At 41.1% G+C, this 21,466-nt stretch overlaps 2 protein-coding genes across 5 annotated transcripts in view; one reads left to right on the top strand and one right to left on the bottom strand.

Annotated features, from left to right (window-relative positions):
* Window positions 1-1,061: 1,061 nt before the first annotated feature.
* LOC110502527 (ubiquitin-conjugating enzyme E2 D4) lies at window positions 1,062-4,006 on the bottom strand. Of its 2 annotated transcripts, XM_021580602.2 has the most exons (7): window positions 3,845-4,006; window positions 3,133-3,196; window positions 2,908-2,939; window positions 2,471-2,548; window positions 2,251-2,356; window positions 1,954-2,047; window positions 1,062-1,601 (listed from the first exon to the last, which is right to left on the bottom strand). In XM_021580602.2, the coding sequence occupies exons 1-7, from the start codon at window positions 3,866-3,868 to the stop codon at window positions 1,556-1,558; spliced, it is 444 nt and encodes a 147-aa protein (XP_021436277.1). In that variant the 5' UTR covers window positions 3,869-4,006; the 3' UTR covers window positions 1,062-1,555. The 2 variants fall into 2 exon arrangements, with proteins under 2 accessions (XP_021436277.1, XP_036816245.1); XM_036960350.1 differs by lacking the exon at window positions 2,471-2,548.
* Window positions 4,007-10,825: 6,819 nt separating this feature from the next.
* The window catches only part of LOC110502525 (regulator of G-protein signaling 7), a 123,334-nt gene continuing 112,693 nt past the window's right edge, over window positions 10,826-21,466 (top strand). For 2 of the 3 annotated variants that reach the window (XM_021580600.2, XM_021580599.2), the window contains exons 1-2: window positions 10,826-11,174; window positions 12,062-12,177. In XM_021580600.2, coding sequence (XP_021436275.1) covers window positions 12,100-12,177 — 78 coding nt within the window. In that variant the 5' untranslated portion in view covers window positions 10,826-11,174; window positions 12,062-12,099. Of the gene's footprint in view, window positions 11,175-12,061; window positions 12,178-21,466 lie in introns of those variants that run through there. The other variant, XM_036960074.1, reaches the window with a different exon arrangement.

Genomic DNA, 21,466 nt, shown 5'->3' with positions numbered 1-21,466 from the left:
TTGTGGTAGAGTGATTTATCTACCAAAAAGTGTCCCACCAATGCAGACTTCAGCTTATGTCTTCTATTCATTAAATATTTAAGAAGCAATTCACATTCTAAAGCATCCTGAGGCAGTGTGCCCAAATTACATTCAGCCAAGGCACATTTTTTTCTTGAGTGGTATGTCGAGAGGTCAGAACATAAATAATATATACACTGCAAAATAACCACAAGAAGCTCAAACAGATATAGTACTTGAATACAATCATTTCAAACCTTGATTACATTGGGGTATGAGCACATATGCCTCTATTTATCCATGGGAATACTTAGGAACAGATTTCCTAAATAAATTAAAATCAGAGCTGATTTCCTGGTGATTTTAGTCCTTCGGCCAACAATGAAAATATATATTTTTTGCTCAGAAAACTTTGGGGGCCAAATAAAAATCACCCGCGGCCACCTATTGGAACCCTGCAATACAGAAACAGCTTCTGTACAAATTGATACCGTGAGATAACATTGTCGATACCAGTAAAGATAGTTGAATTACCTCTGAAATTGAAACATTAATGCGCAATTTAATTTAGGCCTACATTTTACAGCTCTATTCCACAGCAATTCAGGTAGTGCATAGGCTACATCAAGGGGACTAAACAAACAGTATGTATATTTTATTATAATTCAATGTTTAAGTTCACAATGTCAACTTTTATCCTCACCTAGGCTTAGAGCCTCTGAAGTCAGAATTCCCTGTCAAATAATTAAACCTGACAGTCGCAGAAGTAAGCAACCGTACCATGCCATTAACTGTGGGGGTATTGATTAGGAAAAACAAGGTAACTGTAATCGATTGGTGTAATTTGCCATTGAACTGAGCATAGCAGGTGAGAACAGGTAAATGCTGTCATCTAGTGGTGAAGTAAAAAAATGGCATGGGGACAATTTCTGAAATCTGCTGCCCTGACCAGAAAAAGCCTTAGATCTGAAAGAAATGGACAGGTATAAAAGCCCCAATTTCCCCTCTGATATGATAAGAGGGTGCTTTTTGATGTTGCCATAATGTAGCTTCCTTTTCAATCACTTCAGTTAAAGGGTTGATGCACAATGGGAAAGAAATACTGTACTTCTCTAAACATTAAGGTCCAGAACTGGAAATCACAATACAACGCATCTCCAGTATCACAATAAAGACAAGATCCATTTGTTTTACTTTTTAATGCAAAATAATAAAAATAGATTAAGTATAGCTTGATACTATACAATAAAAATATCTAAAATAAAGAAAAAATTACCTATAAGATGAGGGATGGGACTGGATTCATATATATATTTTTAAATCTTTATGGCCATCTCAGCAATAACTGAATAATAATTTATATAACATTGGGAATGTCAAAGAAAATAATGAGTTCAAAGCATAAAAACAGTTAATTTGGGCATAGAAAGTGCTTCCCATATAAAACACTTTCTTGAACCAGTGTGGATGAGGGGTGGCAACAGTACTTTGTTTTCAGAGGTGTCCAGGAAATACATTTGCTTAAGCTTTTTCCGTTGTCTAAAACGTCAGTCCTTTACATTGCATACTTTTGAGTCCAATCTCTTGCTAATCTGTTGTACCTGTAAAAACAAAAGAAAATGAAAACCAGGTTTAACAAAGACCGATTGCGCAATCTACAGCCAAAACGTACATTCAGCAAGTCTTGTTGTTTCAGCAGCCATATCACTATACAGTACATATCCTGGTAGGAGTGTCTATTTTCAGAATGTATGTTTATTCTATAATTGACTGGAAGCTGTAAACATGAAAGAAATTCAGTTAACCCACTGTTCCTAGGCCATCATTGAAAATAAGAATTTGTTCTTAACTTACTTGCCTAGTTAAATAAAGGTAAAATGAAAAAAAATATACACACATTTTCCTGCTAAAAGAGGGATGGGGGTGTGTGTGTGTGGGGGAGAGTTAACTTACTTTTCTTTGTCCTGCTTGTAGATGTGTGCTATGTCTGGGACTAGGGGGTCATCTGGGTTTGGGTCACATAGCAAAGAACATATGGACAATAAAACTGGAAGAACAAAAGGTGAGGATAACCAGGATGAGTTTATTTTGCAATTACACCGTCACAATAGTCAAGGGCAACAGTTGAACAAATTAGGAAAACATTTGAGATGCATTTTGCTTTAATTATTTCATATTGTGCAATTAGGGTAGAAACGAGACAAAACAAAGTTGGTTTACAAACTGTGAATGTGAGCCAGTTTGTCTTACCTTTCGAAACTGTAAGTGCTGGGGACCACTGTGACCTCAGAATGTCCAGACAAATGCTACCATTACTGTTTATGTTTGGGTGATAGATTTTCGTTGTGAAGGCTACCTATGGAAAGACAATACATGCAGAGAAAAAATGTCAGGCCTAAATATGTGGTTGAGGGTACTCTACACCCAGGGGAATATTGAGTAATAACAGGAGCTGTGAGGTGTTTCTAACCTTTGGTGGTTTGAAGGGATAGTCTGTGGGGAAGTGGATGGTGAGGAAGAATACTCCTCCCTGATATGGGCTGTCAGTCTAAAAGAGATAAAGGTGAATTGTTAAACCAGTGATGTGAACCATAAAGTAACATGCATTAGTCCATATAATGTTAAAGCCCACAGTCAACCTCACTTTACGTGTCATTGTTTATAGCAACAAGAATGTGATGGGGGTTTACTGGAGACGATACACATCCAAGCATATCATGTAAGTAACTCAGTTACAGAAGGCTATACAGTAAGACAAGGAGACCATTAACACTTGTTTCTTTGGTGGTGCAAAAAGGTTGAGCTTATAACAAATGGGATCAATGCAGAATAAAGAGCTTCTACCAGCAATCAACATAATGTTGACAATTATACTAGAAAAAAATGTGAATTTAGAAAAGGGCTTACAGGTCCCATGATGGTGGCTTGCCAATGAAACACTAAAATAAAGATGAGACAGAATAAATAATAATTATTGACAATAATACAACGCAAATAGTAATCTAAAAGGAATGAGTTGACCAGGTAAACTCCCCTTCATGTCCTATCAACTGAGTCACATACAAAGTCCGTATTCATCCAATTTTATTTCTGTTTATTTGGGGTGGACACAGCAACTGTACTGGAACTTACAGTCCTCTCCAACTGGTCCAGCTGAGCATTGAGCAGGAGGGTCCCTTTGCAAGTCATGCAACTCCTGTTTAAAAAAAAAAAAAAAGCATGGAAGCACAATGAAATTTGTATAGTGGGGGAAATTCCATACATGTGCATTGACTACTTTAACAATGTTGTTACTTTGACAAGCCAGTCTTGTGGTCTATGACTTTATACAGATTCAAGGAGGCCTTGCTATAGCTAGCTTATATCTGTAGATTGGAATTGATCGCCATATCAATAACTTAGTGCAAAATATAATTCATTACATCATTTAAGGCGCATTGCTGATATGTTATGTTGAAATATACACTGAAAGTAAACCAAGCAGATATACAATAGCCCACTCGTGATGATCGCGTTTCCAGAAGCGTTTTTATTCAGGCCCACATTGCTCATCATAGACAGAAATAACCAGAACAGCGACACAACTACCGAAAGCTAGCTAATTTATCTAGTTAACTAAAGTTACATCGAAAGCTAGTTAATTTGGCCAGTTACTGATTGATAATTAATTAGTTAATGATTGACTGATGCTGGTAGTTAACGTAACTAGGCTATGTAGTTGTAGCACAGAGCATACAGACCAATAGCCACTAGCTAACGTTATGCTATCGTTGGATTTTGTGTCAGGACATAGACCAACCGTTTATTAGCATGACGACGTAAAAACATTTATGGACACACTTACCTTCTGTATTCTTTTCAAAGCCATGTCAGCCCCCTGCTTTAGATGTATGATGTAACGACTGGACACTGTCAGTTGTATACCCGTTTCTCGGCTCAGCTCACAAAAATTAGTTTTGAGATATGTATGATTTCTTTTGTTTCCGCTTTTTGTTCGAGGAAGCAAACCGCGGGGAATTCTGGGGATTATAGTTTTTACTTCTAACATCAGCCTGTTAAAGTGACAGTACACTCTGGACAGCTGCAAGTAATATATTGGGTGCGTCCTCAGCCCAGGCGTTGCTGACGTATGCCAGATATTACAAGGCCTGGATAGGTATTTAAAGAATCAGCAAACCATGTAATAGTGTACCCAAGAATGCAAAGGTAACTGAACTAAATTACTATCGTCCTGTAGCACTCACTTCTCTCATCATGAAGTGCTTTGAGAAACTAGTCAAGGATCATATCAGCTCCACCTTACCTGTCACCCTAGAGACCCGCTTCAATTTGCTTTACCGCCCAATAGGTCCACAGACGATGCAATTGCCATCACACTGCACACTGCCCTATCCCATCTGGACAAGAGGAATACCTATGTAAGAATGTGGCCCTGGGTCGGAACCCCTCCCTGTGAAACTGTATTCTATTCTACTGTGTTTTAGTCAATTGCTCTCTGACATTGCTTGTCCTAATATTTATAGTTCTTCATTTCATTATTTTACTTTTCGATTTGTGTGTATTGTTGTGATATGTTAGATATTAACCTCACTGTTGGAGCTTGGAACACAAGCATTTCACTGCACCCGCAATAACATCTGCTAAATATGTGTATGTGAAAATTCGATGGAGCGAGACACGTACAAGGCAAACAGGGTTGAGCTCCGCAAATCCATTAAGGACGCAAAAAGACAATACAAACTCAAACATGAATCGATGTTCGACAACTCAGACTCGCGACGCATGGTTATCACGGACTACAAAGACACATCCAGCTGTGTGGTGCCCACCTAAGCCTCCCTCCCAGAGGAGCTTAACACATTCTATACTCGCTTTGAGGCAGACGATAACGAGTCATCCAGGAAAGCTCTCGCTGCTCTGGATTACCAGGTGCTTTCTCTCTCCAAGGCTGACACGAGGAAAACTCTCAAAAGAGTGAATATTTACAAAGCCGCAATGCTTCTTTACACTCTGCAAGCTTAAGCTGGAAGCCAGCCGGACCAATGTGTTGGAGGAAACGTCATACAGCAGTGACCAAAATCAGCGTGCATGCGCCTGGCCCAACACAAGGAGTCACTAGAGCATGATGGGACAAGGACATCCCATCCAAACCGTCCCCTAACCTGGTTGACACGGGGCCAATTGTGTGCCACCTCATGGGTCTCCCGGTCGCAGCCGGCTGCAACACAGCCTAGGATCGAACCCTAGTCTGTTGTGACACCTCTAGCACTGCGATACAGTGCCTTAGACCACTGCACCACTTGGGAGGCCCAGATCACACTTTTCTACACAGTTAGAAAAACGTTTCTCTCATTGATCTTTCCTGACTGAGAGGACCTACTACATACACCTTAGCCTAATACATTTAAACTCAGTTCTTCACAATTCCTGACATGTAATCCTACTAAAAATTCCCTGTTTTAGGTCAGTTACGATCACCACTTTATTTGAATAATGTGAAATGTCAGAATAATAGTAGAGAGAATGATTTATTTAAGCTTTTATTTCTTTCATCATATTCCCAGTGGGTCAGAAGTTTACATACACTCAATTAGTATTTGGTAGCATTGCCTTTAAATTGTTTAACTTGGGTCAAACATTTCAGGTAGCTTCCCACAATAAGTTAGGTGAATTTTGGCCCATTCCTCCTGACAGAGCTGTTGTAACTGAGTCAGGTTTGTAGGCCTCCTTGCTCGCACATGATTTTTTCAGTTCTGCCGGTAAATTTTCTATAAGATTGAGGTAAGGGCTTTGTGATGGCCACTCCAATACCTTGACTTTGTTGTCCTTAAGCCATTTTGCCACAACTTTGGAGGTATGTTTGGGGTCATTGTCCATTTGCGACCAAGCTTTAACTTCCTGACTGAGGTCTTGATGTTGCTTCAATATATCCACATAATTTTCCTCCGTCATGATGCTATATATTTTGTGAAGTGCACCAGTCCCTCCTGCAGCAAAGCACCCCCACAACATGATGTTGCCACCCCGTGCTTCACTGTTGGGATGGTTTTCTTCGGCTTGCAAGCCTACCCCTTTTTCCTCCAAACATAACGATGGTCATTATGGACAAACAGTTCTATTTTTGTTTCATCAGACCAGAGGACATTTCTCCAAAAAGTAAAATCTTTGTCCCCATGTGCAGTTGCAAACCATAGTCTGGCTTTTTTATGGCAGTTTTGGATCAGTGGCGTCTTCCTTGCTGAGCGGCCTTTCAGGTTATGTCCATATAGGACTCGTTTTACTGTGGATATAGATACTTTTGTATCTGTTTCCTCCAGAATATTCTCAAGGTCCTTTGCTGTTGTTCTGGGATTGATTTGCACTTTTCACACCAAAGTACTTTCATCTCTAGGATACAGAAAGCATCTCCTTCCTGAGCGGTATGACGGCTGCATGGTCCCATGGTGTTTATACTTGCATACTACTGTTTGTATAGATGAACGTGGTACCGTCAGGCATTTGGAAATTGCTCCCAAGGACGAACCAGACTTGTGGAGGTCTACTATTTTTTTCTGAGGTCTTGGCTGATGCCTTTTGATTTTCCCATGATGTCAAGCAAAGAGGCACTGAGTTTGAAGGTAGGCCTTGAAATACATTCGCAGGTACACCTCCAATTGACTCGAATGATGTCAATTAGCCTATCAGAAGCTTCTAAAACCATGACATCATTTTCTGGAATTTTCTAAGCTGTTTAAAGGCATAGTCAACTTAGTGTTTTTTATTTTATTTTTTATTTCAACTTTATTTAACCAGGTAGGCTAGTTGAGAACAAGTTCTCATTTGCAACTGCGACATGGCCAAGATAAAGAAAAGCAGTTCGACATATACAACAACACAGAGTTACACATGGAATAAACAAACATACAATCAAAATACTGTACAAAAATCTAGATACAGCATGTGCAAATGAGGTAGGATAAGAGAGGTGAGGCAATAAATAGGCCATGGTGGCGAAGTAATTACAATATAGCAATTAAACACTGGAATGGTAGGATGTACAGAAGATGAATGTGCAAGTAGAGTTACTGGGGTGCAAAGGAGCAAGATAAATAAATACAGTACGGGGATGAGGTAGCTCATCATTAGATGAGCTATGTACAGGTGCAGTGATCTGTGAGCTGCTCTGACAGCTGGTGCTTAAAGCTAGTGAGGGAGGTAAGAGTCTCCAGATTCAGAGTGTTTTTGCAGTTCGTTCCAGTCATTGGCAGCAGAGAACTGGAAGGACTGGAAGTGTATGTAAACTTCTGACCCACTGGAATTGTGATACAGTGAATTATAAGTGAAATAATATGTCTGTAATCAATTGTTGGAAAAATGACTTGTGTCATGCACAAAGTAGATGTCCTAACCGACTTGCCAAAACTATAGTTTGTTAACAAGAAATGTGTGGAGTGGTTGAAAAACCCAAGTGTATGTCAACTTCTGACTTCAACTGTAGATCTAAATGTGTAAAGATAAGTCAAATAAGGCATATCTGGCATATTCTAAAACTATGTCTGGTTGTTCGCTAGCAGTAGTCACTATTCTATTATCATTGCACTAGTTTGAGAAGTGTTCTGTCTTGAACCACCAGATGGCTCTAATGTTCTTTACTGTGTGAATTCCCTGAACTGTGTATGATCCTGTGTAAAAACGCAGACATCTAAAATAAAATAACATAAGCTTAAAGTACAACCTCCACTGTTTGATCAAATATAGAGGAAAAAATGTACTGCATTTGTTTTTCTATTGAAAATTGAATGAAAAAATAAAGCGAAACAGGGATTTTTTATAATGAGCAAAGACTTGGCTTTCATCTTGGTCATAGGATAAATACTTGCATACATTTTGCGGCGAACAGTAATAGCATCTTCCTCCAGAGCTCCATATGGTCTCCCTAGGACTGCTGCACTCAGTTGTAGCTGACTTTTGTGGATAGATCAGTCTTGGCAAGTGGGCAAGAAGGATGCAGGGAATGTGACATATGTTAAACCCACAGGGTTCTCTCACAGGATGGGATGCAGTTCTCAGTAGGTACCCAGGTGGCTGTAGTTAATTATACGGAGGTGTTCAATATAGGGAGATCCCCAGTAACATGTAGTCAATGCTGCATAGAGGCAGTGCTTGACTTGGGTAGGAGCTCACCGGAACTGAGTAAGGCACCTCGAATAGATATGGAATGATGGGAGAGGGAGAAAGGGTTTTAAAAGACAGTTCTGCTTGATGAAGTGAGAGGCCCCTAGATATGATTGTAGACAAACTGTTGGTGATAGATTGCCAGTTTTAGGCATCCTGGGTTAACTGCATGCACCCTAAACATAATGTCTATGGAAATACAAAGTATCCACGGATTTATATATGCCAACAAATGTATGACACTGTGCAAGGTGTACTGACAGTCTTCAAGGACCATCTTATTGATTAATTCTGATCATTTGAAAACATTTTTTCATTATATGAAGTTTGGGGAAAAATGAAAGGGAGATGGAGGAACAGGGTGTGGGTTGGGATGAGACACATGAGTCTTGAAGCTAATTTCTGTGCAAATCCTTTGTGCTCTGACAGTGGTGTGACTTCCAGTCAAAGATGCTTCAGTGAAAGAGGTTGTTAATTATTTCTGGATATTCAGGACTGAGTACAATGCATCTATTTGACCATAGCAGCAAACCGGTCGGAAGACAAAAAAAAGTTAGGACACAGTGTCAGCTAAACACGAAAGCTATACATACTGTGCATGCATAATGAAGTAAATCGAGATGTATTGTAGGCAACCAAGTTCTGGGACACTGTAAAGTCCATGGAGAATATGAGCACCTCCTCCCAGCTGCCCACTGCACTGAGGCTAGGAAACAATGTCACCACCGATAAATCCACGATTATCGAGAATTTCAATAAGCATTTTTCTATGGCTGGCCATGCTTTCCTCCTGGCTACCCCTACCCCAGTCAACAGCTCTGGATCCCCACAGCAACTTGCCCAAACCTCCCTCATTTCTCCTTCATCCAAATCCAGATGGTTGATGTTCTGAAAGAGCTGCAAAATATGGACCCCTACAAATCAGCTGGGCTAGACAATCTGGACCCTCCTAAAATTATCTGCCGCAATTGTTGCAACCCCTATTACTAGCTTGTTCAACCTCTCTTTCGTATCATCTGAGATCCCTAAAGATTGGAAAGCTGCCGAGGTCATACCCCTCTTCAAAGAGGGAGACGCTCTTGAACCAAACTGTTACAGACCTATATCTATCCTACCCTGCCTTTCAAAGGTTGGTTTCGAAAGACAAGTTAACAAACAGATCACCGACCATTTTGAATCACACCGTACCTTCTCTGCTATGCAATCTAGTTTCCGAGTTGGTCATGGGTGCATCTCGGCCACGCTCAAGGTCCTAAACGATATCATAACCGCCATCGATAAAAGACAATACTGTGTAGCTGTCTTCATCGACCTGGCCAAGGCTTTCGACTCTGTCAATCACTGCATTCTTATCGGCAGACTCAACAGGCTTGGTTTCTCAAATGACTGCCTCGCCTGGTTCACCAACTACTTCTCAGATAGAGTTCAGTGTGTCAAATTGGAGGGCCTGTTGTCCGGCCCTCTGGCAGTCTCTTTGGGGGTGCCACAGGGTTCAATTCTCAGGCCGACTCTTTTCTCTGTATACATTAATGATGTTGCTCTTGCTGCTAGTGATTCTCTTATCCACCTGTACGCAGACGACACCATTCTGTATACATCTGGCCTTTCTTTGGACATTGTGTTAACAAATCTCCAGATGAGCTTCAATGCCATACAACACTCCTTCCGTGGCCTCCAACTGTTCTTAAATGCTAGTAAAACGAAATGCAATGCTCTTCAACCGATCACTGCCCACACCCGCCCGCCCGCCTAGCATCACTACTCTGGACAGTTCTAACTTAGAATATGTGGACAACTACAAATACCTAGGTGTCTGGCTAGACTGTAAACTCTCATTCCAGACTCACAGTAAGCATCTCCAATCCAAAATTTAATCTAGAATCGGCTTCCTATTTTGCAACAAAGCCTCCTTCACTTTTGCTGCCAAACATACCCTCGTAAAACTCACTATCTTAGCCTCCAACACTCTACTCAGCAAATTGGATGCAGTCTATCACAGTGCCATCCGTTTTGTCACCAAAGTCCCATATACAGCTTACCGATCATTGCACCTGTACACTGCCCGTCTGAAAATAGCCCATCCAACTACCTCATCCCCATATTGTTATTTATTTTTTTGTTCCTTTGCACCCCAGTATCTCTAATTGCACATTCATCTTCTGCACATCTATCACTCCAGTGTTTAATTGTTAAATTGTAATTATTTCACCACTATGGCCTATTTATTGCCTTACCTCCCTAATATTACTACATTTGCACACACTGTATATCAATTTTTCTATAGTGTTATTGACTGTATGTTTGTTTATCCCATGTGTAACTCTGTGTCTTTTGTGTCACACTGCTTTGCTTTATCTTGGCCAGGTCGCAGTTGTAAATGACAACTTGTTCTCAACTGGCCTACCTGGTTAAATAAAGAAGAAAAAAATAGATTTAATGACCTAAATGCTAATCAGATATCTCTAGGCTATGTCAATATGATTAACATTCTAGCAATGTATGCTTAGAAAATACAAATTGAAATGACTCTTGAATATGCTAAATGTAACAGTGTGTACAGAAATATAATCAATTCATAAAGTATACAGGGATACATTTATTTATTGGTTTGGTCGGTACTCATTACACTATTAAATGCAATTTACTAAATGTGTATTCCCAATTATCATCATCATCATCGTCATCATCATCATCATTACTGTTTTATAACAACAACATAGCGCTATCCTACTTCAAGCTGATGGTCCCCTGTAAATTTGCCAGAAAGGGGTTTAGATTTCTTGCACATGATTGGTCATGGATCGATGCACGTTCACGTTATTCTGCGCGTCCATTCTTCAGCGTCATTGTGGAGAGGAGGGAAGCGGTAAAAGTAACAACCAAGTCTGCATCGTATGCCTGCCTTTTCCCATTGCCAATGAATTGTCCTCGCATTCCTATGTCTTCCAGTTGACATACTGCACGCACGGCACACCAGTTCTGCAAAGAAACAGGATATTCGCAGGCTGTGTGATTTTCAGGTAAATCATCCAAGAACGATTTCTTATGTACTTATTTGTATTTTATTCGCCATACATTAACGGTCGATAAAGGGAGCGGGCATTTTTGCAGTATCTGTCCATGTTCCTGATATCATCGGGTTCTTGTCTTGAAGGAGACATTTCATTGACTATTAGCTATGTGATGATGAGAGCTTTGTCTTTATCGGAAACATCCTTGAAAGGATGTTGTGGGTGTCTTTGGGGGTGGCGATAAAGATGCTGAATCTCGGATGCACACAGAATACCCTCGAACATTTCTCACCGTCTGTAATTAAACGGTCTTTTGTATCCTTTATATATACGTTTTATCTTAAAATGACACTAAATGAAATATTTGTGTAACAACTCGGGCCTATTTTCGATTTAGAGCTTGGGTGCACGTTATCTTGCCACGGTGTGTGCTGCCTTCTCAGATCCCTGGCTATTGAATTCTCCAATGTCAATAAGCACTATCCTATAGCAGTCATCTTAGGCTACATATGATAATGAATACAGAAATCAATAATGTCTTTGTATCAGCTTTCATTTAAGCTAGACATTATGCATTTGTTAAAAAGGTGGAATACTGAAGGAATTAATAATGACAGAAGACAAGAATAATAATGATGAGGATCACATCACTGTAATTACTACAATTTGTACTAAAATGAACCAGCCATAACATGTCGTTAATAGATCAATTCGTTGATCACCATTAACATTTCTACCATGTTAGCCTATGATTAAAAACAGACTAACAACTGATAGGTTATTTAAATGTGCATAGCCATGCAAAGGAGAGAGTTGCATTTGTTTTGTTTTGTGTGGATTCTTCTATAATGTATCCATGTTATAATGTTCTCCACTGTCCAATCTCTCTGCTTCAGCACCTGATCATTGCTGACTCTGTTCACCCTTCTGGATCATGGCACAGACCAACAGTGTGGGGCAGGGGTGCAATGGAGTAGCCGATGAATCGCCGAACATGATTGTATACAGAAAGGTAAGATGTGCAGAACAGTGGGAATTGGCCTGAAATGTTTCTTACAGAAGAAGTATGAAATGCATAACCATGGTAGCAAATGAAAGGGAACCGTGTGTATATTATGGGGAAATTATTAGACCAAAGGGAGAACACAACAGTTGACCTGACCAAGACTGAATCCAAACATTGCACTGTTGATTTTGTGTGCATTTTACATTTATTGTACTTTTTGTTGAATTTGTTGATATCTGAAAATATTCTGTATACATTCAGTAACAAGATAAGAATATTCCTGGAAAATATGGGGTAGGTGCAACAAGACAAAACAATTAAAAGGGTTTGTGTGAGAGGACTAACGAGAGGACTAACTGGTGTCTCCAAGTGAACACAGTTCCTAAGTAATTTCAATGCGCTTTTATGCCTTTAATGCCTCAAAGAAGAGTGTTCAACTATAAGGTTGAGCTCTCCTAGCTGTGCTGTTGAGGAACTAGAGGAAGCACACTTGAATTTGTTTTGTTTGGAACACAACACTGGATCCACACCATCAAACAATTACTGCTGTTGTTATGAAGTCCAAAAAACATCCATTATATATTGTAATCTGAATCTGGTGGGCATCATTTGAAAGCTTGTTCTATTGCCTAAATTATACAATTCAATATTGCAGTGTTAAGCATTCACAATGCAATTCAGGGAAACAAATCATAATTTCTGAATTGTTCGTCCGAATTGCTTTACAATAGACACACAGAGCAACCCATGTCATCTTGTAACTGTATATCAAACATAGTGATCATAAACATTGACACTCTGTATGACATGCATACACAACCCAACCAAACCCAGAAGCCAGCCACACCAATGTGTCGGAGGAAACACCGTGTACCTGGCAACCTTGGTTGGCGCGCACTGCGCCCGGCCCGCCACAGGAGTCGCTGGTGCACGATGAGACAAGGATATCCCTACCGGCCAACCCCTCCCTAACCCAGACGACACTAGGCCAATTGTGCGTCGCCCACGGACCTCCCGGTCACGGCCGGTTACGACAGAGCCTGGGCGCGAACCCAGAGTCTCTGGTGGCACAGCAGGCGCTGCAGTACAGCGCCCTTAACCACTGCGCCACCCGGGAGGTCTAAAGCTGTATTTATTATAATCCTCAACGTCTCCTCTTCGAAAATATATAGTCCTCTTAATTTACAGTATTTCCCTCACTCAGACAACAACAACATTTGCAAAAGTTGCCCAATTAGGAGAAGGGATAGGGGCAACTTCTTGTCGCACAAGGTGCTCAAGTTCAGAACGTCTGTCAGTCAAAACCCACACAGCACTGTGAGGCGCAGAGACAGGGCTCTGACGTCATGTATAGCTCGTTACTGTACAGCCACTGCATTCCAATATAGGTGTGTATCAGTGCCCACATCAGCCATTTTCAACCTGTATACGGGTACGAGTGCAAAGGGTTAAATTGGGTGAAAACCCATTCAACCTCAGTGCACTGTACTTTAGTAGTGACACCTTTATAGGTTGATACAAATTCAATGCTTAAGGCTACACATGTAGAACTAAAATACTTTGACTGTACTGGAATTATGTCCTTGATTTGGTGTTGTAGCGTGAGCTAGCTATGTGTGCTTCGAATGAGCGCGTGACAGGGGTGTCACCGGGTGCACAGTGGCAAATGACTGTCACCGGGTGCACAGTTGCAAACATGCATAGACAGGCACTTGTGCTTGCATGCCAACACACTCAGGTCACATGCTCTGGTTTGTTCTAGTTGCTCTGGTTCTATATGTATGACATTCAGCCATTTTGAACCAATTGAGTTACATATTTTGGAGCAAAAGAAAGGAAATTGCATTAGAATGTCTAGTATGTTGTCATTGCAGTATTTCTTTAGATTCAGCTGTGGAATCTAGTCCATCAATGCAACTCCCCCCTGAGAAAGATAAATGTATTGATGTTTTGTCAAGATATCTTCTTACTTCAAGCTTCAAAATAGCTTGAAAAACGTAATGTAAAGTAACGAGCCCTTTCCCAACAATGCAAAGTAAAGATTTTAGAAAAATTGGCACAAAAAAATACAAAAACTAACAGTAACACAACAAAAGAACAATAACGAGACTATATACATGTAGTATGTGCAGGGGTATGAGGTAATTGAGGTACTATGTACAGTGCCTTGCGAAAGTATTCGGCCCCCTTGAACTTTGCGACCTTTTGCCACATTTCAGGCTTCAAACATAAAGATATAAAACTGTATTTTTTTGTGAAGAATCAACAACAAGTGGGACACAATCATGAAGTGGAACAACATTTATTGGATATTTCAAACTATTTAAAAAAATCAAAAACTGAAAAATTAGGCGTGCAAAATTATTCAGCCCCCTTAAGTTAATACTTTGTAGCACCACCTTTTGCTGCGATTACAGCTGTAAGTCGCTTGGGGTATGTCTCTATCAGTTTTGCACATCGAGAGACTGAAATTTTTTCCCATTCCTCCTTGCAAAACAGCTCGAGCTCAGTGAGGTTGGATGGAGAGCATTTGTGAACAGCAGTTTTCAGTTCTTTCCACAGATTCTCGATTGGATTCAGGTCTGGACTTTGACTTGGCCATTCTAACACCTGGATATGTTTATTTTTGAACCATTCCATTGTAGATTTTGCTTTATGTTTTGGATCATTGTCTTGTTGGAAGACAAATCTCCGTCCCAGTCTCAGGTCTTTTGCAGACTCCATCAGGTTTTCTTCCAGAATGGTCCTGTATTTGGCTCCATCCATCTTCCCATCAATTTTAACCATCTTCCCTGTCCCTGCTGAAGAAAAGCAGGCCCAAACCATGATGCTGCCACCACCATGTTTGACAGTGGGGATGGTGTGTTCAGGGTGATGAGCTGTGTTGCTTTTACGCCAAACATAAAGTTTTGCATTGTTGCCAAAAAGTTCAATTTTGGTTTCATCTGACCAGAGCACCTTCTTCAACATGTTTGGTGTGTCTCCCAGGTGGCTTGTGGCAAACTTTAAACAACACTTTTTATGGATATCTTTAAGAAATGGCTTTCTTCTTGCCACTCTTCCATAAAGGCCAGATTTGTGCAATATACGACTGATTGTTGTCCTATGGACAGAGTCTCCCACCTCAGCTGTAGATCTCTGCAGTTCATCCAGAGTGATCATGGGCCTCTTGGCTGCATCTCTGATCAGTCTTCTCCTTGTATGAGCTGAAAGTTTAGAGGGACGGCCAGGTCTTGTTAGATTTGCAGTGGTCTGATACTCCTTCCATTTCAATATTATTGCTTGCACAGTGCTCCTTGGGATGTTTAAAGCTTGGGAAATCTTTTTGTATCCAAATCCGGCTTTAAACTTCTTCACAACAGTATCTCGGACCTGCCTGGTGTGTTCCTTGTTCTTCATGATGCTCTCTGCGCTTTTGACGGACCTCTGAGACTATCACAGTGCAGGTGCATTTATACGGAGACTTGATTACACACAGGTGGATTGTATTTATCATCATTAGTCATTTAGGTCAACATTGGATCATTCAGAGATCCTCACTGAACTTCTGGAGAGAGTTTGCTGCACTGAAAGTAAAGGGGCTGAATAATTTTGCACGCCCAATTTTTCAGTTTTTGATTTGTTAAAAAAGTTTGAAATATCCAATAAATGTCGTTCCACTTCATGATTGTGTCCCACTTGTTGTTGATTCTTCACAAAAAAATACAGTTTTATATCTTTATGTTTGAAGCCTGAAATGTGGCAAAAGGTCGCAAAGTTCAAGGGGGCCGAATACTTTCGCAAGGCACTGTACATGTAGGTAGTGGTAAAAGTGACTAGGCAATCAGGATAGATAATAAACAGAGTAGCTGCAGCGTATGTGAAGAGTGTGAAAGAGTGTCTATTTGTGAGTGTGTGTGTGTTTTGTGTGTGTGAGCATATGTAGTGTGTGGGAGTGTCAGTGTTGTATGTGTGAGTAAAGTCCAGTGAGTGTGCATAGAGCCGGTGCAAAGAGTCAGTGCAAATAGTCAGGGTAGCCATTTGAGTAACTGTTGAGCCGTCTTATGGCTTTGGGTTAGAATCTGTTCAAGAGTCTTTTGGTCCCAGACTTGGCACTCTGGTACCGCATGCTGTGGGTAACAAAGGGAACAGTCTATGACTTGTGTGTAGGGCTGACCCCAATTAGTCAACTGGTCGATTGTTTGGTCGTTAGGCTGTTGGTCGACCGAGATTGTTTTAGTCGAGCAGTAACAAATATACAGTTGAAATCGGATGTTTACATACACCTTAGCCAACTACATTTAAACTCAGTTTTTCACAATTCATGACATTTAATCCTAATAAAAAATCCCTGTTTTAGGTCAGTTGGGATCGCCACTTTATTTTAAGAATGTGAAATGTCAGAATAATAGTATCACATTCCCAGTGGGCCAAAAGTTTACATACACTCAATAAGTATTTGGTAGCATTGCCTTTAAATTGTTTTACTTGGGTCAAACGTTTTGGGTAGCCTTCCACAAGCTTCCCACAATACGTTGGGTGAATTTTGGCCCTTTCCTCCTGACAGACAGTGTAACTGAGTTAGGTTTGTAGGCCTCCTTGCTCGCACACACTTTTTCAGTTCTGCCCACAAATGTTCTATGGGATTGAGATCAGGGCTTTGTGATGGATACTCCAATAGCTTGACTTTGTTGTCCCTAAGCCATTTTGCCACAACGTTGGAAGTATGCTTGGGGTCATTGTCCATTTGGAAGACCCATTTGTGACTAAGCTTTAACTTCCTGACTAATGTCTTGAGATGTTGATTCAATATATCCACATCATTTTCCAACCTCATGATGCCATCTATTTTGTGAAGTACACCAGTCCCTCCTGCAGCAAAGCACCCCCACAACATGATGCTGCCACCCCCGTACTTCACGGTTCGGATGGTGTTCTTTGGCTTGCAAGCTTCCCCCTTTTTCCTCCAAACATAACGATGGTCATTATGGCCACATTTCTGTTTGACCACATTTCTCCAAAAAGTACAATCTTTGTCCCTATGTGCAGTTGCAAACAATAGTCTGGCTTTTTTTATGTTGGTTTGGAGCAGTGGCTTCTTCATTGCTGAGTGGCCTTTCAGTTTATGTCGATAAAGGACTCGTTTTTACTGTGGATATACTTTTGTACCTGTTTCTTCCAGCATCTTCACAAGGTCCTTTGCTATTGTTCTGGGATTGATTTGCACTTCTCGCACCTAAGTACGTTCATCTCTAGGAGACAGAACGCGTCTACTTCCTGAGCGGTATGATGGCTGAGTGGTCCCATTGTGTTTATACTTGCATACTATTGTTTGTACAGATGAACATGGTACCTTCAGGCGTTTGGAAATTGCTCCCAAGGATGAACCAGACTTGTGGAGGTCTACAATTTTTTTTCTGAGGTCTTGGCTGATATCTTTTGATTTCCCATGATGTCAAGCAAAGAGTTACTGAGTTTGAAGGTAGGCCTTGAAATACATCCACAGGTACACCTCCAATTGACTCAAATGATGTCAATTAGCCTATCAGAAGCTTCTAAAGCCATGAAATAATTTTCTGGAATTTTCTAAGCTGTTTAAAGGGGCAGTCAGTGTGTGTAAACTTCTGACCCACTGGAATTGTGATACAGTGAATGATAAGTTAAATAATCTATCTGTATTTGCGGCCTTCTCAGTGAACTAATCCATTGCGGAGACTAATAGCCAAAATGTGGTCAGAGGCTCAATATGGAGGGTGTGATGCAATTGCATAGCCTCCAGGGGCATGCAGAGGCCAAATCAAGCTCCATACTGCATCACCATGTGCCTCCCAAATGTTTAACAATGCAGAGGGCCCTGTATATCTCCGCATTGACATGATTGGTTGACGGTAGGTGGGGACGGTACATCCTGTAGAAAACACAAACTCACTTCCTTGACAACAGCTCTGTACTGCTCCACGAAGTGCAAGAAGTATGAATGCCCTGATTTCTGCTGTGGCTGTATCATCGAAAATGCTGGATGGCCAATGCAGATCGGATTGACCATGCGCCCAGATGCACAATGCACTTCTCTCCAGAATGCGCTCTCTCTCTCGCAAATGTGTGCACATTCATTGTTTCATAACTTCATTGTGTGAATTGTTTGTGTTTGATTGTTGGTGTATGTCAATTTCCCATTACAGTATCAGTAGTACATTTACCGTTAATTCCTATAATTTATAATTTACAATGTTTGTTACTTTGGTTATGGTAATTTCAGTTAATGCATTCAATATTATTATTATTGTAGTCTTCCCGTTATCATTGTGGACATTGTTGTGGACATTGTTTGCAGAGTTCACAACCTATGCTAAGCTTGTGAGAAACAAGTTTTAGTTTAAGTCCATTCCATTTTGGAGTTTTGTCAATTTAGTCACTGTCTTTTGTTTGGAGCGCTGTCAATGTTTAGTAAGGACATGGACACATAGAAGTAGGCCTATAGGCTCCCTGGCCTGCTCGCAAATATAGGCATATCAATGTGCCCATTTGGGGACCTGATAGTATTTCTGATTGGCTTAACGCACCACCACTAAATACCTGTGGAGCTTCTCAAAGTAAAATGTTTTCTTAACCTCAAACAGCAAGCAAACAGAGTCTGTTTTTACTTCCATTAAGAATTACAATAGTTCCTCAATGTATTTGAAAAATCTTTCCAGCTCTCTCCCTTTCGATAACCACTCAGCGTGAAAGGGAAAAATGTCATGCTCTGATCCAGTGGAAACGTCATAAAATAGGCCTACCTGATTACTTCTTATCTGTGTTTGACTTGGACTGAAATATAGAGTATTCGGAAAGTATTCAGACCCCTTGACATTTTCCACATTTTGTTACGTTACAGTCTTTTTCTAAAATTGATTAAATTAATTTTTCCCCTCATCAATCTACACACAATACCCCATAATGACAAAGCGAAAATAGGTTTTTAGAAATTTTTGAAAATGTAATACAATTTTTTAAAATTAAATATCTTATTTACATAAGTATACAAACCATTTGCTATGACACTCAAAATTGAGCTAAAGTGCATTCTGTTTCCATTGATCATCCTTGAGATGTTTCTACAACTTGATTGGCGTCAACTTGTGGTAAATTCAATTGATTGGAAATGATTTGGGAAGGCACACACCTGTCTATATAAGGTCCACAGTTGACAGTGCATGTCAGAGCAAAAACGAAGCAATGAGGTTGAAGGAATTGTCCGCAGAGCCCCGAAACAGGATTGTTTTGAGGCACAGATCTGGGGTAGGGAACCAAAAAATCTCTACAGCATTGAAGGTCCCCAAGAAAACGGTTGCTTCCATCCTTCTTAAATGGAAGAAGTTTGGAACCACCAAGACTCTTCCTAGAGTTGAGCCATATGGGGAGAATAGCCTTGGTCAGGGAACCTGATGGCCACTCACACAGAGCTCCAGAGTTCCTCTGTGAAGATGGGAGAACCTTCCAGAAGGACAACCATCTCTGCATCACTCCACCAATCAGGCCTTTATGGTACAGTGGCAAGACGGAAGTCACTCCTCAGTAAAAGGCATATGACATCTCCCTTGGAGTTTGCCAAAAGGCACCTAAAGGACTTTCAGAACATGAGAAACAAGATTCTCTGATTAAATTATTATAATTCAATTAAATTAAACTATTTGGCCTGAATGTCAAGCGTCACATCTGGAAGACACATGGCACCATCCCTACGGTGAAGCATGGTGGTGGCAGCATCATGCTGTGGGGATGTTTTTCAATGACAGGGACTGGGAGACTAGTCAGGATCGAGGGAAAGATGAATGGAGCAAAGTACAGAGAGGTCCTTGATGAAAACCTGCTCCAGAGCAGTCAGGACCTCAGACTGGGGCGAAGGTTCACCTTCCAACAGGACAATGACCCTAAGCACACAGCCAAGACAATGCAGGAGTGCTTTCGGGACAAGTCTCTAAATGTCCTTGAGTGGCCCAGCCAGTGCCCGGATTTGAACCCTATCAAACATCTCTGGAGAGACCTGAAAATAGCTGAGCAGCAACTCTCCCCATCCAACCTGACAGAGCTTGTGAGGATCTGCAGAGAAGAATGGGAGAAACCCCCAAATACTGGTGTGTCAAGCTTGTCGCGTCATACCCAAGAAGACTTCAGGCTGTCAAAGGTGCTTCAACAAAGTATTGAGTAAAGGGTCTGAATACTTACATGTAAATGTGATATTTCAGTTTTTTATTTTAATGACATTTGCAAAAATATCTAAACATCTGTTTTTGCTTTGTCATTATGAGGTATTGTGTTTAGATTGATGAGGTGATAAAAACGATTTAATAAATTTTAGAATAAGGCTGTAACATAACAAAATGTGGAAAAAGTCAAGGGGTCGTAATACTTCCCGAATGCACTGTACATACATATAAATACACTGCTCAAAAAAAATAAAGGGAACACTTAAACAACACAATGTAACTCCAAGTCAATCACACTTCTGTGAAATCAAACTGTCCACTTAGGAAGCAACACTGATTGACAATAAATTTCACATGCTGTTGTGCAAATTGAATAGACAACAGGTGGAAATTATAGGCAATTAGCAAGACACCCCCAATAAAGGAGTGGTTCTGCAGGTGGTGACCACAGACCACTTCTCCAGTTCCTATGCTTCCTGGCTGATGTTTTGGTCACTTTTGAATGCTGGTGGTGCTTTCACTCTAGTGGTAGCATGAGACGGAGTCTACAACCCACACAAGTGGCTCAGGTAGTGCAGCTCATCCAGGAAGGTACATCAATGCGAGCTGTGGCAAGAAGGTTTGCTGTGTCTGTCAGCGTAGTGTCCAGAGCATGGAGGCGCTACCAGGAGACAGGCCAGTACATCAGGAGACGTGGAGGAGGCCGTAGGAGGGCCACAACCCAGCAGCAGGACCGCTACCTCCGCCTTTGTGCAAGGAGGAGCAGGAGGAGCACTGCCAGAGCCCTGCAAAATGACCTCCAGCAGGTCACAAATGTGCATGTGTCTGCTCAAACGGTCAGAAACAGACTCCATGAGGGTGGTATGAAGGCCCGACGTCCACAGGTGGGGGTTGTGCTTACAGCCCAACACCGTGCAGGACGTTTGGAATTTGCCAGAGAACACCAAGATTGGCAAATTCACCACTGGCGCCCTGTGCTCTTCACAGATGAAAGCAGGTTCACACTGAGCACATGTGACAGACGTGACAGAGTCTGGAGACGCCGTGGAGAATGTTCTGCTGCCTGCAACATCCTCCAGCATGACCGGTTTGGCGGTCAGGTGTGGGGTGGCGTTTCTTTGGGGGGC

Source organism: Oncorhynchus mykiss, chromosome 23 (genome assembly GCF_013265735.2).
Source record: "Oncorhynchus mykiss isolate Arlee chromosome 23, USDA_OmykA_1.1, whole genome shotgun sequence".
NCBI classification, from domain to species: domain Eukaryota; kingdom Metazoa; phylum Chordata; class Actinopteri; order Salmoniformes; family Salmonidae; genus Oncorhynchus; species Oncorhynchus mykiss.
This window is presented reverse-complemented; position numbering and strand designations above follow the sequence as displayed.

Coding starts and splice junctions, on each gene's coding strand:
- LOC110502527 (XM_021580602.2), bottom strand. CDS start 3,868: ATGGCTTTGAAAAGAATACAGAAG. Junction 3,197..3,844: donor CTTTGAAAAGAATACAGAAG/GTAAGTGTGTCC, acceptor TTTTTTAAACAG/GAGTTGCATGACTTGCAAAG. Junction 1,602..1,953: donor TACAAGCAGGACAAAGAAAA/GTAAGTTAACTC, acceptor TTGTTTTTACAG/GTACAACAGATTAGCAAGAG.